At 40.8% G+C, this 13764-nt stretch overlaps 1 protein-coding gene across 1 annotated transcript; it reads right to left on the reverse strand.

The window, feature by feature from the left end:
* Positions 1-6608: 6608 nt before the first annotated feature.
* On the reverse strand, positions 6609-11027 carry LOC139734640 (uncharacterized). The gene has a single exon (XM_071645426.1). It carries the CDS (start codon positions 11025-11027, stop codon positions 6609-6611), a length of 4419 nt encoding a protein of 1472 aa, XP_071501527.1.
* Between the last annotated feature and the right edge of the window lie 2737 nt (positions 11028-13764).

Consider the following 13764-nt stretch of genomic DNA (forward strand, 5'->3'; position numbering starts at 1 on the left):
ATTTTTAAAGGGTATATTTGTACTTATCATTCAAAATACTCCCCCTGTGTCATACATTTTGCTCCACAGAGGAAAAAGAGACGCTTGCATTCAGCATGCTGCCGCTAGTTTGCCGAGGCTGGACTGCGAGGGTGTGGGGCAAGTGCTCCTTTCAGGAGTCGTTGGAGTTATTCTATGACTTTCAACCTGTAAGTACCTAACTGTTCGGAGGCTAATCTTCTAAAACAAGTGATGTGTTGCCCTCTTATTAAAATAATGAGATGGACTTTGACATTGCAATACAAAATATAAAAATCATCAAGCTGTGGTCCATAGTTACAGAAATTCCCAGTTTATGCTGTTTCATTTGTTAGTTTAGTCCATGGATTCTACATATTTATGCAAATTTACTATGTTGCTAATGTATGCTGTGAATCACAATAATTTTTTTTTTAATGAAAAAAAAAAATCTTATATTACATAGTCAACATACATATTTACTTTATTTTGTGCCTGACTGCTCAATCACACACTTGTCCAATATCAATATGTCCTTTTCATTTTGATAAAAAGGGGAAAAAAATTCGCATGAAATGCAAAATTGGTCCCAAATGTCGCCAATAAGGAATATTCCATTTATCAATAAATATTGCACTTGACCTATGGTATCATTATATTCAGCAAGATGCTGGAAATATATCACATACCACTCATATACATCCAATGTGATACAGGGTGTCTCCCCCCCCCCCCCCCCCCATACCAAAAAGAACAAAGACCTCGCATACTCCTTAATGTTCCTACAATGTAAGTGGACAAAGTTGTTATACTACTAGTATTGGAAAGAGTAACTTACCCAAAATAATGAAATGCAATTCAGAAGTAGTTTTTGTTTGATAATACTTTTTGCCTGGGCTTGCCAGCAATAAAATTAATTGCCTTTCAGAAGTTCCCATAGGCCACACAGTTGAAAATTCATTCAGCCAGGTCATGGTTAGCCCTTGCAAGAATAGAAAATGTAATACATGGATGTTATATACTACATAAAATACCCAATTTAGGGTATATGTTTGCAAATGAAATGTTGCAGAATTTGGCCAGGCACTTTATTATGAACTCTACCTTGAACATTGGAGAGGTGTGGGAAATATATCTGTTCTGATGGACTTCATTATACCAATGCCTCAACCCAACACTTCTGCGTAGATTATTTCAAGATTTTATCGAGATGTATATAATGCATATTTCTTTTCCACTTCCATTTCATTTTACAGGAGGGCACAGACCTGGCTTTCTACATTGGACAAATTGACAGGAAGCAGAGACCACAGCCCTTCATCTTGCTGATGGGAGGATCCTGGAAGAAGCCACTGCAAACCTTTGTCATTAGGAAGTTACACGACGCGAAGACCGAGAATACGAGGAAGCGATCACCTGTGACAGTCCCCGTACTCTGACTCCCGTCCCCATATCTATGCAGTTTCGCTTTCCTGTACAGAACGGAGGCATGAGGACAAGATCGCTGAATGGTTGGCTGACTGGCTGGCTCACTCCTGCCCAGCATCGGGACCGAACGCTATTTTGGCCAATTACCGTACTCGTTTTCCCCCGGACGGGACGTTCCTCGGATTTGATCATGTGCAGAAGCAAATTTCGCACACGACATGCTTAACTCCAGGCCGCGTTGTGCTTGCGAAAACTCCCTATTGTAGAGAGACAGGGATTCTTGTTTCCAACTTTGACAAAGGCTGTGGACTGTGCATTCAAAGTGCATTATGTCCTAGATGTAGAGTACCAGGCTCAATGTTTTGCTGCCTGGCAGTTCTTGGAGACAGTTGTGTACAAAATGCCTGGTAAAGTGACGTCCAATTCTGTGAAAGAGATCAGGACATACCTGAACTCTTCAAATCAGGAAGATTAGATGCGTAGAATGAGATTTTCATGGTCATCAGAAGTTTAATTGACAAAGTTGACTTTTAGGTCATTCGTCAAAGCAAAGGTTTGGTATCTATATTTCATTTGTTTATAACTCAATAAGTAATGGATACATGTCACATGGAAAGATCAAAGGTCATGAGAAGATTGTTCTATTAGTGGGTAATTTTGGCCCTTGAAAACTTGTGATAAAGATGGGCTAGAAATGAATTAAAAAAGGTATTTTGCATAGTAGTCACTTAATGAAATATTGGGCAAGATCTTCACAGGTTTATACTGAAGCATGACAGTCAATTTTCAGAAATATAGCAATTGTGAAATTAAAACCTCATATCTGTTGAGCATAATGGAGGTGACACTCTGTACTGAATGTGGCCTTCATAGAATTCAAGATGAACTGTTTCGTAGAATGTATATTTCCATTATGAATTTATTTCATTGTATATAGAGTAATCTTCATTACTGCCATCTCTATCACAGGAGTGACAGAGATGATCTTTGCTGGACAGATGTGCTGTACAATGCACATCCCAGTTATGAAAAAAAAGAAACTGTATGTGTTGGTAGCAGGTATGACTTCTCAAATTACACCAGTAAACAGGAGTAAGTTTCATTATAATTACAATGTACTGTATATGTTATTTGGTCTGTTCAGATATGCTGAATATAGGTATGGAGTAGAATTTTCACAAGAGATAAAACTTATTTCTTAATGTGAATGGTTTCTCCATCTGCAGTATATTTACAGTCATCATTGTACTGTCAAGGAAATATAATCTAATAACCCCTGACTTACAATTGCAGATGTTCCCCAAAAGCATTGCTACTGAAATGATTCAAAATGTTGTTACATCAAATTGAACATTGCTAAAAATGATCTAGTTAATAGAGAAGCTGTGTAGTGCAATACCTTCAGTAATATTTTCTTAGTGGGGCAACAAAGTACAGTATTGGGACAGAAAAGCAAATCCTTAGAGGGCCATTCCCTTATGCTTCGCTTATGAGATTTCCAAGCGCATGTAATAGTGACAAACACTTCAAGAACAAAGTCAGTGGTTCTAAGAAAATCAGATAATTATTCCAGGAAATAAGACTCATTCAAGATTTATCTTGTCTTATCAGGGTATGATCACTATAAAACTGGATAATGTGTCTGTAAGGTGTGCATTGGACTGTAAAAGCATTCTGAAAAATTACATTCTCTGTGTACTGTTCATTCAGTTAGCCCTTTTGGACCCATCTGAGGGCAACTGATGGTTCCCATGCACCCACACAATATGAGAAATGAAGCAACAAAATATTCAATGTGGCACAGGTATAGATAAGCTCAAGCTGAACACATCCATGTTATGCATAATAATTAATTCTTTAATTATTTCATGTTTCAAATTCAATTTGCCATTGCAGTTTAGTTGAAATATTGTGAAATGTGATTTTTACGGCATTAAGCGCCCCATTTGTATGTAAGTGGTATCAAAATGTACATTTGACAATACACTAAGCTTTAGATGAGTCGAGGTCAATTCAGCTGGGAAATCACTTAACTCAAGCATAACAAAAGCTCATGATTTTTCCTCTGCAGTCAAACTGCATATTTTTACTAAATCCGCGCAAGTCGACACGTTTGTCTCGGTTCTCGAGAACTTCGACTTATCAAAGGTTAACTGTATAAGAAGAATTGTTACTCTGTATATATTCTGAAAATGGATGAGACAATTCTTGATTGGCTCAATTTGTTATTTGTAATAAGTTTGCACATCGATGGACAGATTGACCGATTGAAGGTTTTCTAATGATACGCTGTCAGTGATGTAGACAGTGAAAATGTGCTGAAATATATAATTGGCCAAAAAAAATAAACATTTGTGTTATTGTGCTTATATACAAGTGAGTTGTACAGTAATATGTGATTACGAACTGTTTAAATTCTAAACATGAATATTTAATATTTGTTTTAAACAACCCAGTTGTATAAAATTACTTTTAAACAACCCGGTTGTATAAAATGACTTTTAAACAACAGTTGTTTAGAGTTTTAAACAACTTTTTTTAAACAACTCAGTTGTATAAAATTACATTTAAACAACAGTTGTTTAGACTTTTAAACAACTTTTTTTAAACAACCCAGTTGTATAAAATGACTTTTAAACAACAGTTGTTTAAATTTTTAAACAACTTTTTTAAACAACCCCAGTTGTTTAAATTTCTTTTAAACAACAGTTGTTTAGAATTTTTAAACAACAAAGGGTTAAAACTTTAAACAACTACGTGTTGTTTAATTTTTAAACAACAGTTGAGCGATTCACCGGTTAACTTGTGGTTGTTTAAAATTTTAAACAACCTTGTTGATTTTTTTCTAACAGTGTAATTGACGCAAACTAATGCAAACTGATGCAAACTAATGCAAACTACTGAGATAATGCAAACTGACGCAAACAAATGCAAACTCAATGCTAACTCAATGCAAACTAGTACAATACTAATTAATGCAAACTAACGCAAATTACTAATTAATTTATTTATTCAGTCTTTATTCAACAGGGTAGCCCCATCAGTAGGCAAGTACTGTTCTTACTGGGGGCCCTGCACAAACAAACATTACAGTTGACAAGACAGAGACATATACATCAAATACAACACACTGTATGTGGACAGGTACAATTCTTCCACTGAGTCCCCTACATACAGTCACACAATAACTATACACTGACAATTACACGCTTACTAGTCAAACAAGCAATAATAACATGGTGATGGGCCTACGTAACTATCATAACCAAACAATAAATTTCATCAAGAATTAAAACTTTCACTGAGAGTGATTAATACCCCCACCCAAAGCGGGAAGAAACGAACCCAACCAGCAACCATCCAGTATATTCTTACTAATAACAAACTTATGAACATAATGTTACTCAACATAGAATAAGAATACGAATACACTGCCCACTGGCATTCACATATGCAGCTGTATATCTGTAACGAGGTTTTCAACATTCATGGATGTTGGCGTACCTTTCACGCATCATTCACCTGCACACACACACCGGCAGTCGTTGAAAATCAAAGTCCCATTCCACACAAGTCGTATGTGAACCTTGGTGTCCGCTGGACTTTTATTCAGCCGAAAAATGATGTGTACAGTTGGAGTGAAATGATTCTTCACTCAATGAGCTACTTGAAGATGTCGAGTTGTAACTAACTATTTTGGGGTCTTGCACCCTGGTTTTGTTCAGGCTCTCAAGCTTCATGCATATGATTATTTTACTGAGTCCGCCCCTCTTGGAAACCAATTTAAAATGTTACATTAAATATGGCACATAGATGTCCCTCCCCTTGCCGACACAATTAACCAATCCTACAGATGACCATTGGTCATCTGATGAATAATTATGAAGTGGACACTCCACAAGGCACTGTCAGCAAAATAAAGACTAGTGTCAGCACAATAAAGACTAGTGTCAGCACCTAGGGACTAATGTCAGCACATTAACCCCCTAGTCAACTTAAAGCTAGTACTCATGGGGCAGATAAAACTGTCACTCCTCATCTTGTTTTGACCAGTGTCAGACTTCCACCAGTTATACCTTTTCTTTACAACTGGTATTCCCTTGTCTGATTCCAGGTGCCTACAGCTGACCATTAAAACACGTGTGATCCCTCTCATCGGATTCAGGATACCTTATGTAACGTACAAAGAAGGGTCATATCAGCACTTTGAGACACTTTCTTATTCTGTACATTGTCTACCAGGAACAATTTGTTATTATGTACATTGTCTCCCAAAATGAAGCTTCTCAGCAATTTCCTCATTTTAGAGAAAGACACTCATCAGCAATTTGGCTTCTCTTCTACTTTGGATGGTCTGCCTGGGCCGATCTACAGCTCTATGTCCAAGCACAATAATGTGCAATGAATATGTTATTAGTCATATTCATTATAGACCCTATATTCCTTTAATATGCTTCGTCACAGACATCCCCCTACCCAAGACAATGAAAAGGGGATGGAATGCTGTTGAAAGTTTTCACTTCATTAAGACCCTTTTCATATTCCAATTACAATAGCTGGATGGATACCTGAGAGTCACTGTTCTGTATGAAGTGAAACAATCATCATTAAATCATAAATCAAGAAATCACATAAACATTATTACTCATGCATTTGTACATGACACCAGAAGCATAATCGATCATATTTCTTTAGTCAGTGCATATTTAGTCACATTTAATGACGACACACCTCCAGTTTTCAAAGTGTCCATGCTAGTTTATGCATGTGTGTTCGGGTTCATCGCTGATTGTTCGAATCTCTTGACTTCTAGTTACTCAGTCTCTTGATGCACGGTTTCCTTTGGATAGCAATGTTCAACATGTCACGTCTAGGGTACAATTGTGAGCTCTCTTTCACTATTGGCAAGGCAGAGTTGACACACATAATTATTTCATTCAAAAGGTAAGTATTGCATGCTCACCGGGCCTAGTCCGGCTTTATAACATGTATAATATTTCCCGTGATTGGTTGCTTTAGGAGTTGAAATTAGCCAGTTACACGGATACCTAACTTGGCCTTTATTTCTTTTAAACTAACATACAATTAGCATATAGACATACTTACAGTTATATCTTAACTGGACATATGACTTACAAGTACTTCCTCATCCATCTTAGTCATATCATGCCATCTCAGATATATTACATTCTAGACAAACCGTCTGCATTCCCATTTTTGCTACCGCTCCTGTGCTCAAGTTTCATTGAGTGTGTCTGTAGTGCCAGACTCCATCTCATCAGTCTTGGGTTTTGATTTTTCATCGTGTGAAGCCATTTCAAAGGATTGTGATCGGTTTGTACGAGGAACTGTCGTCCAAACAAGTATGGCTGGAATTTTTGGATGCTCCACACGATTGCCATACACTCTTTCTCGATAGTGGCATACTTTTGCTCTCTTGGCAGTAACTTTCTGCTTATGTATGCCACTGGGTGATCATCACCTTCATCATCCCTTTGACTCAAAACTGCTCCAATTCCCCTTTCTGAGGCATCTACCTGTACAATGAATTCTTTGGAGAAGTCAGGGTTTTTGAGCACAGGTGAGCAAGCAAGGGACTTCTTCAGGGACTCAAATGCCTGGCCACATTCGTTGTTCCACCTAACTAGTCTCGGTTCATTTTTACGAGTGAGGTCCGAGAGTGGGGCTGCCACTTTGCTATAGTTTGGAATGAACTTCCTGTAATAGCCTGTTAGGCCCAAGAAGGCTCTGACATCCGTCTTTGTTGCAGGCTGCGGGTAATTCATTACTGCCTCCACTTTAGCTGGTTCGGGTTTCACACAACCCCCTCCCAAAACAAACCCCAGATAGAGTACCTCCCTCCTGGCGACTTTACACTTACTAGGTTTTGCTGTTAGGCCTGCTGCTCTCAACCTTTCTAGCACTTCCCGGACATGGACCAGATGCTGCTCCCAAGATTCACTGTAGATGATAATGTCATCTATGTACGCAGTCGCAAACTTGCTTAATCCACGCAGCACCTGATCTACAAGCCGCTGAAAGGTGGCTGGCGCGCCCTGCATCCCAAAAGGCATCACATTGAATTGAAAGAGGCCAAAGGGTGTAATAAATGCAGACTTCCTCTTTGCATTGTCGGTGAGGGGAACTTGCCAGTACCCTTTTGTCAGGTCGATCGTGGTCATAAATTTGGCCTTTCCTAGCTCATCTATGATGGCTTCAATATTGGGCATTGGGTATGCGTCAAATTCAGTTACTTGGTTAAGTTTGCGATAATCGACGCAAAGTCGAAGGGTGTCATCTTTCTTTCTAACAATCACAAGGGGGCTAGCATATGGGGAATCAGAAGGGGAGATGATTCCCGCATCCAACATCTCATCTAGTTCTTTCTTTACTGTATCTTTTAACGCATGTGGGAGTCGGTATGCCCTCTGTCTGATTGGGCGGTCATTTGTAGTGATTAAGTCATGTCTCACTACATCCGTCCGTCCAGGTTTGTCACTAAGGATGTCGCTATACTCCCCCACTATGTCAGTCACTTGTTTCGTCTGTGCATCTGAGAGGTAGTCTGGTATCTTAACCTCAGATGGGGACACTTCACAGGTCATTGACTCGATGACCTCGTCTAATTCCTCACACTCGGCACTTTCAACGTCTATGTACAATGTACTCTCCCGCTCTCGCCACTCACGCAGCATGTTTGTATGAAACACGCGGTGTTTCTTTCTTTTGTCCCCCATCTCAATCACATAGTTAACGTCACTCAGCTTTTGTACCACTGGATAGGGGCCCTGCCATTTAGCCATTAGCTTATTAGTGCTGCATGGGAGTAGCACCAGCACTTTTTGGCCTACATTCAGGTCTTTTGCTCTGGCTTTCCTATCATACCACACTTGTTGTTTCTTCTGGGCCATGGCTAGGTTTGTCTGGGCTGCTTTCGTGATTGCGGCCAGATTTTCTCTGCTCCTTAGCACATACGTCACTATGCTCTCTTGTGAGGGAATTTCACCTGTCCAGGTCTCCCGAATGATATCTAGGGGTCCCCTTACTCTGTGCCCATACAAAAGTTCAAATGGGGAGAATCCCGTTGATTCTTGGGGAACCTCCCGGTATGCAAACAACACATAGGGGATGAGTTCATCCCAGGTCACATCCCCTTCTGTAGTGTAGGGTTTCAGCATCCCCTTCAAAGTCCCATTAAATCTCTCTACCAGTCCGTTGGCTTGGGGGTGATAAGGGCTGGTCCTTAGCTGCTTGATACCCAGACTACTACACAGCTGTTTCATTAGGAGGGACATAAAGTTTGACCCCTGATCTGTTAAGAGCTCGTCTGGAATCCCTACTCGGCTGAAGATCTTTATCAGTTCGTCTGCCACCTTTTCAGCCTCTACTGAGGGGAGGGGTACTGCCTCGGGATAACGTGTTGCGTAATCACAGAGGACAAGGATGTATTTATTGCCCTTTTTGCTTCTTGGTAAGGGGCCCACAATATCCATAGCAACCTTCCTGAATGGCCTGCCGATCACTGGGACTGATACTAGTTTTGCCTTCCCTCCCCGGTACTGACTTGCACACTTTTGGCATGGACCACATGTTTTGCAAAATTCTGCTACATCCCGGAATATCCCTGGCCAGTAGAAATTTTGCATCAGCCTCTGTTGTGTTTTACCAACACCCAAATGACCTGCCGTCAGATTGTCATGTGCAATATGTAGCAGCTTTCCTCTGTACTGCTTAGGGACTACTATTTGTCTGTATCCCTCCCCTTGGGCTTGATTTGCACCAGACCATTTACGCATGAGCACCCCCTTGTCCACATAAAAGTAGCATTTCCTGTTTCCATCCTCCTCCTCTACTTTCTCCCAAATTGACTTTAGGCCTGCGTCCTCTTGCTGGGCTTGAATTAATTCTGTTACCCCTATGTCTAATTGGCTGTGCCCTCTACTTCTCGAGTCTGTGGATTCTTTCTTCCCAATCTGTTCTCTTGCTTTGTGGCTACTTTCTTCCCCCTCGTGAGATTCCCCATCCATGGGAGCTTTGTCAGCATCAACTACTTCATCATTTCCCTCATTCATGCTGAATAAGTCTCTCACACGAACTTGGGAGTTCTCCCTCTCTGTTCTCTCGTTTTCTACCTTTTCTTTCTCCACGCGAGCCTGGCTCCGTGTCACTACCAAGCCCTCTTCCTTTCCACTCACTACGGGCATTTTCAACTCCGGGTCTTCTTCATGGACAAGTTCATTGCCCAGTATCATGTCTACTTCAATATCATCGACCACTCCCACACGAATCCACTTCTGAATACCATAGGCATCACTCCTCAGATGTACTCTGGCCACTGGTAGCTCTCTCTTAATGAATAAACCCCTAACATGGATTGTCTCTCCTGGGATAATGAGGTCAGGGTCTACTACGTCTACTCTAGCAAGGGAATGGGTGCAGCCTGAATCACGCAATAGGCTCACCTTTCTTCCTCCTAGCATAGCCTGGCTAGTGTATGCCTCTAAGAATTTGTGGGGTCTAGATCTACAAAAGTATGCAGGGTCTTGTTTTGCATCCCTTTCCTCCTTAGGGGTAGATTTTTGAGCGCTCTGACAGTTTACTGCTATGTGCCCTAGTTTGCCACACTTATAGCACTGTATCTTCCCCCGACTGCCTTTCTGTTCTTGGTTGTGTACCGGTTTCTGGGGTATGTTTTCCCCTTTCCCGCTCCCAAAACTGGGCTTTCCTCCAGATTTAGGGAATGATCTGAGGTCCTGTCTGCCTCCTGTGTATGCCTGGGGCTTTCCCATTCCTTTTCTACTCTGCACATATTGGTCTGCGAGCCTCGCCATGGCCTGAAGTGTTGGCGGCTCATGATCCCGGAGCCATACCCTTAAGTCATAGGGGACTTGCTTCAACATTTGCTCCATAAGGATTTGCTCCTTCAATTTGTCAACATCTCTGTCTGCTCCCGCCCCCTCTAGCCAACGCCCTAACAGGTCGGAGAGCTTCACAGAGAATTCTGTGTACGTCTCTTCTTTGTCGACTCTCAATTCTCTAAACTTGACCCGGTACGCATCTGGGGTCAGGTCATATCTACGCAGTATGGCTGCTTTCACTGCGTCGTAGTCCCTACTACTCTCTAATGACAGTCTGGCATATGCCTCTCTAGCCTTTCCTGACAACAGTGGGGCCAGTTGTAGTGCCCATACATCCCTAGGCCAGTTATTCAAATGGGCCATTTTTTCAAAAGTACGCAGGAATACATCTACATCCTCCCCTTCTTTGTAAAAGGGAAGTTGCCGCCTAATACCTCCGTCCACCACGCTTGCATTTCCAGGTGCTGCGCCAGGCATGTTTTCACGCTTTTCTTTTTCTAGCTCTGCTAGCCGCACTTGCATTCTCAACTTCTCTAATTCAAAGCGCATGCGCGTTTCTTCTAAAGACTCTTTGCGTGCAGCAGCATTTTGGGCCTCATCCCCATCTGTGCTAACAACAGTCGCCCCTGGCTGAGATGAAACTTGCCCTTTATTTGCCTCTTCTATGCCCTGAACCAACTGATTCCTATTCAGTCCTTCATGTGGCAGCCCCAACTCTTCACACTTTTGCCTCAACTCTTGCATTCTTAACTGACTTAAGTTGCTTTCCCCCTCCATATTAATACAGTCTTAACCAACAACCTGTCACAACACTTAACTTAAGATACAACAGTTATTATTGTAGTACTGTTTACCCCCTCTGCCTTGCCGTGAAATTGACCAAGAGAAGCTCACTTACCCCCTACGATAAGACTGTTGCTCTCCCTGTCAATCGTCCAGTGGCCTGGCGATGTGTTGTGGTCACCCTGCTCAGCTGTCTGCTGCTCCGTGTAGTCTCGTCCCTCCTGGGTCCCAGACTCCGTCCTGACGGCACCGTCCACGTCCTCGTCTCAGCCCGTCCCTGGACCGGCGTCTGTCTGCAACCTGGTCAGCCCGATGTCGGAAGCGTTGAAGACATCACAACTGCGTTGCAGACGACTGACTTCATGCAGCTCAGCTTAGCTTTTCAAATTGTTCTCTCAATGTTGGGACTCGCCAAACTTCTGAGTCTCAAGAAACTGTTCTATAACAGCAACATCACAACCAGCATGGTTGCTACTCGGCTACTCAGGTGATATTTCTGGATCACACAGAAACAGTCTCAACTGATGGTTGCTTGCTTGCAATTTCATGGGAGTTCATCCCACCGCTGCCACCAAGTGTAACGAGGTTTTCAACATTCATGGATGTTGGCGTACCTTTCACGCATCATTCACCTGCACACACACACCGGCAGTCGTTGAAAATCAAAGTCCCATTCCACACAAGTCGTATGTGAACCTTGGTGTCCGCTGGACTTTTATTCAGCCGAAAAATGATGTGTACAGTTGGAGTGAAATGATTCTTCACTCAATGAGCTACTTGAAGATGTCGAGTTGTAACTAACTATTTTGGGGTCTTGCACCCTGGTTTTGTTCAGGCTCTCAAGCTTCATGCATATGATTATTTTACTGAGTCCGCCCCTCTTGGAAACCAATTTAAAATGTTACATTAAATATGGCACATAGATGTCCCTCCCCTTGCCGACACAATTAACCAATCCTACAGATGACCATTGGTCATCTGATGAATAATTATGAAGTGGACACTCCACAAGGCACTGTCAGCAAAATAAAGACTAGTGTCAGCACAATAAAGACTAGTGTCAGCACCTAGGGACTAATGTCAGCACATTAAAGGGTGTGTACAGTTCTGGTCGAGGTGAGGATTTAGCTTTTAACGTTTTGCGAGATATTCAGAAACCACTCTATGAGATGTCAAAGAGCATGCAGTTCTAAGGGGTATCAAAAGTTTATTCGATGAAAATCGGTTTTGAAATGGCTGAGATATCCAAAAACAAGGTGAAACAAAGAGATCCTAATAAAGTTGTGGCATGTCGCCTTTCATTATTAGCACTTTTTTGGATATCTCAGCCATTTGAAAACCAATTTTCATCAAATGAATGGTGAATCCTTCTTAAAATTACATGCTCTTTCATATTTCATAAGAGGCTTTTCATCATTTCACTTAGGAATGTTCAGAACATGAATCCCCACCTCAACCAGTACTGTACAGTCCCTTTAACCCCCTAGTCAACTTAAAGCTAGTACTCATGGGGCAGATAAAACTGTCACTCCTCATCTTGTTTTGACCAGTGTCAGACTTCCACCAGTTATACCTTTTCTTTACAACTGGTATTCCCTTGTCTGATTCCAGGTGCCTACAGCTGACCATTAAAACACGTGTGATCCCTCTCATCGGATTCAGGATACCTTATGTAACGTACAAAGAAGGGTCATATCAGCACTTTGAGACACTTTCTTATTCTGTACATTGTCTACCAGGAACAATTTGTTATTATGTACATTGTCTCCCAAAATGAAGCTTCTCAGCAATTTCCTCATTTTAGAGAAAGACACTCATCAGCAATTTGGCTTCTCTTCTACTTTGGATGGTCTGCCTGGGCCGATCTACAGCTCTATGTCCAAGCACAATAATGTGCAATGAATATGTTATTAGTCATATTCATTATAGACCCTATATTCCTTTAATATGCTTCGTCACAATATCATATCTCTTGTCTAATGCCCAAAATCTGAGAAAAATAAATACATCGGTAATTTCTGTGTTTGTCAGTGAAAACGCTGTTGCCATGGTAACACAATGTATAACATGAAAAAAAAATCTACACAACTATGATATCATAGATCATATCATATCCCAAATTTCAAATCAAATACTAAAAAACAAAAAAGCAGTATTATTCTATAATTTTCATTCAAATGATGTTGTTAACATGGCAACGCACTTTTCAACTACACATATAACGTAACAAAAATTGAAACATCTAAATCATATAATGATCACATATGCCAAATTTCAAACCAAATACTCCAAATCCATATTTTTTAACATGATTTTTCATTCAAAATGTACTGTTACCATGGCAACACATTGTGCAACAGTTAACCAGAAAGCCTATCTCATCCACTGGCAATTTGAATGACCTTCAAAACAGAGAAAGGAAAAAAAAAAAAGAGAAAAGAAGAGAAAAGAAAAGAAAAGAAAAGAAAAGAAAAGCAAAACAAAATTCTCTCCGACAACTACCAAAGGTGGGTCTGCATTCCTACAAACTTGTAATACCATAGAAAACACATGTGTGTATATAACTTCAAGTCATTACCAAAACAATATTGCTTGCGAAAAAAGACAAAAAAAAAACATATACCAAATTATCAAATGTAATCATGTATATGATAATCACCAATACAGCATCTTAATATTGCCGACTTTTCAGAAACTG

The sequence above is a fragment of the Diadema antillarum genome, unplaced genomic scaffold (assembly GCF_040938485.1).
Source record: "Diadema antillarum isolate AM-2024a unplaced genomic scaffold, OU_Dant_1.0 seq00000536_RagTag, whole genome shotgun sequence".
In the NCBI taxonomy this organism is placed as follows: Eukaryota; Metazoa; Echinodermata; class Echinoidea; order Diadematoida; family Diadematidae; genus Diadema; species Diadema antillarum.

Bases quoted from the DNA above. Each gene is read 5' to 3' on its own strand.
- LOC139734640 (XM_071645426.1), bottom strand. From the start codon at position 11,027: ATGCAAGAGTTGAGGCAAAAGTGTGAAGAGTTGGGGCTGCCACATGAA.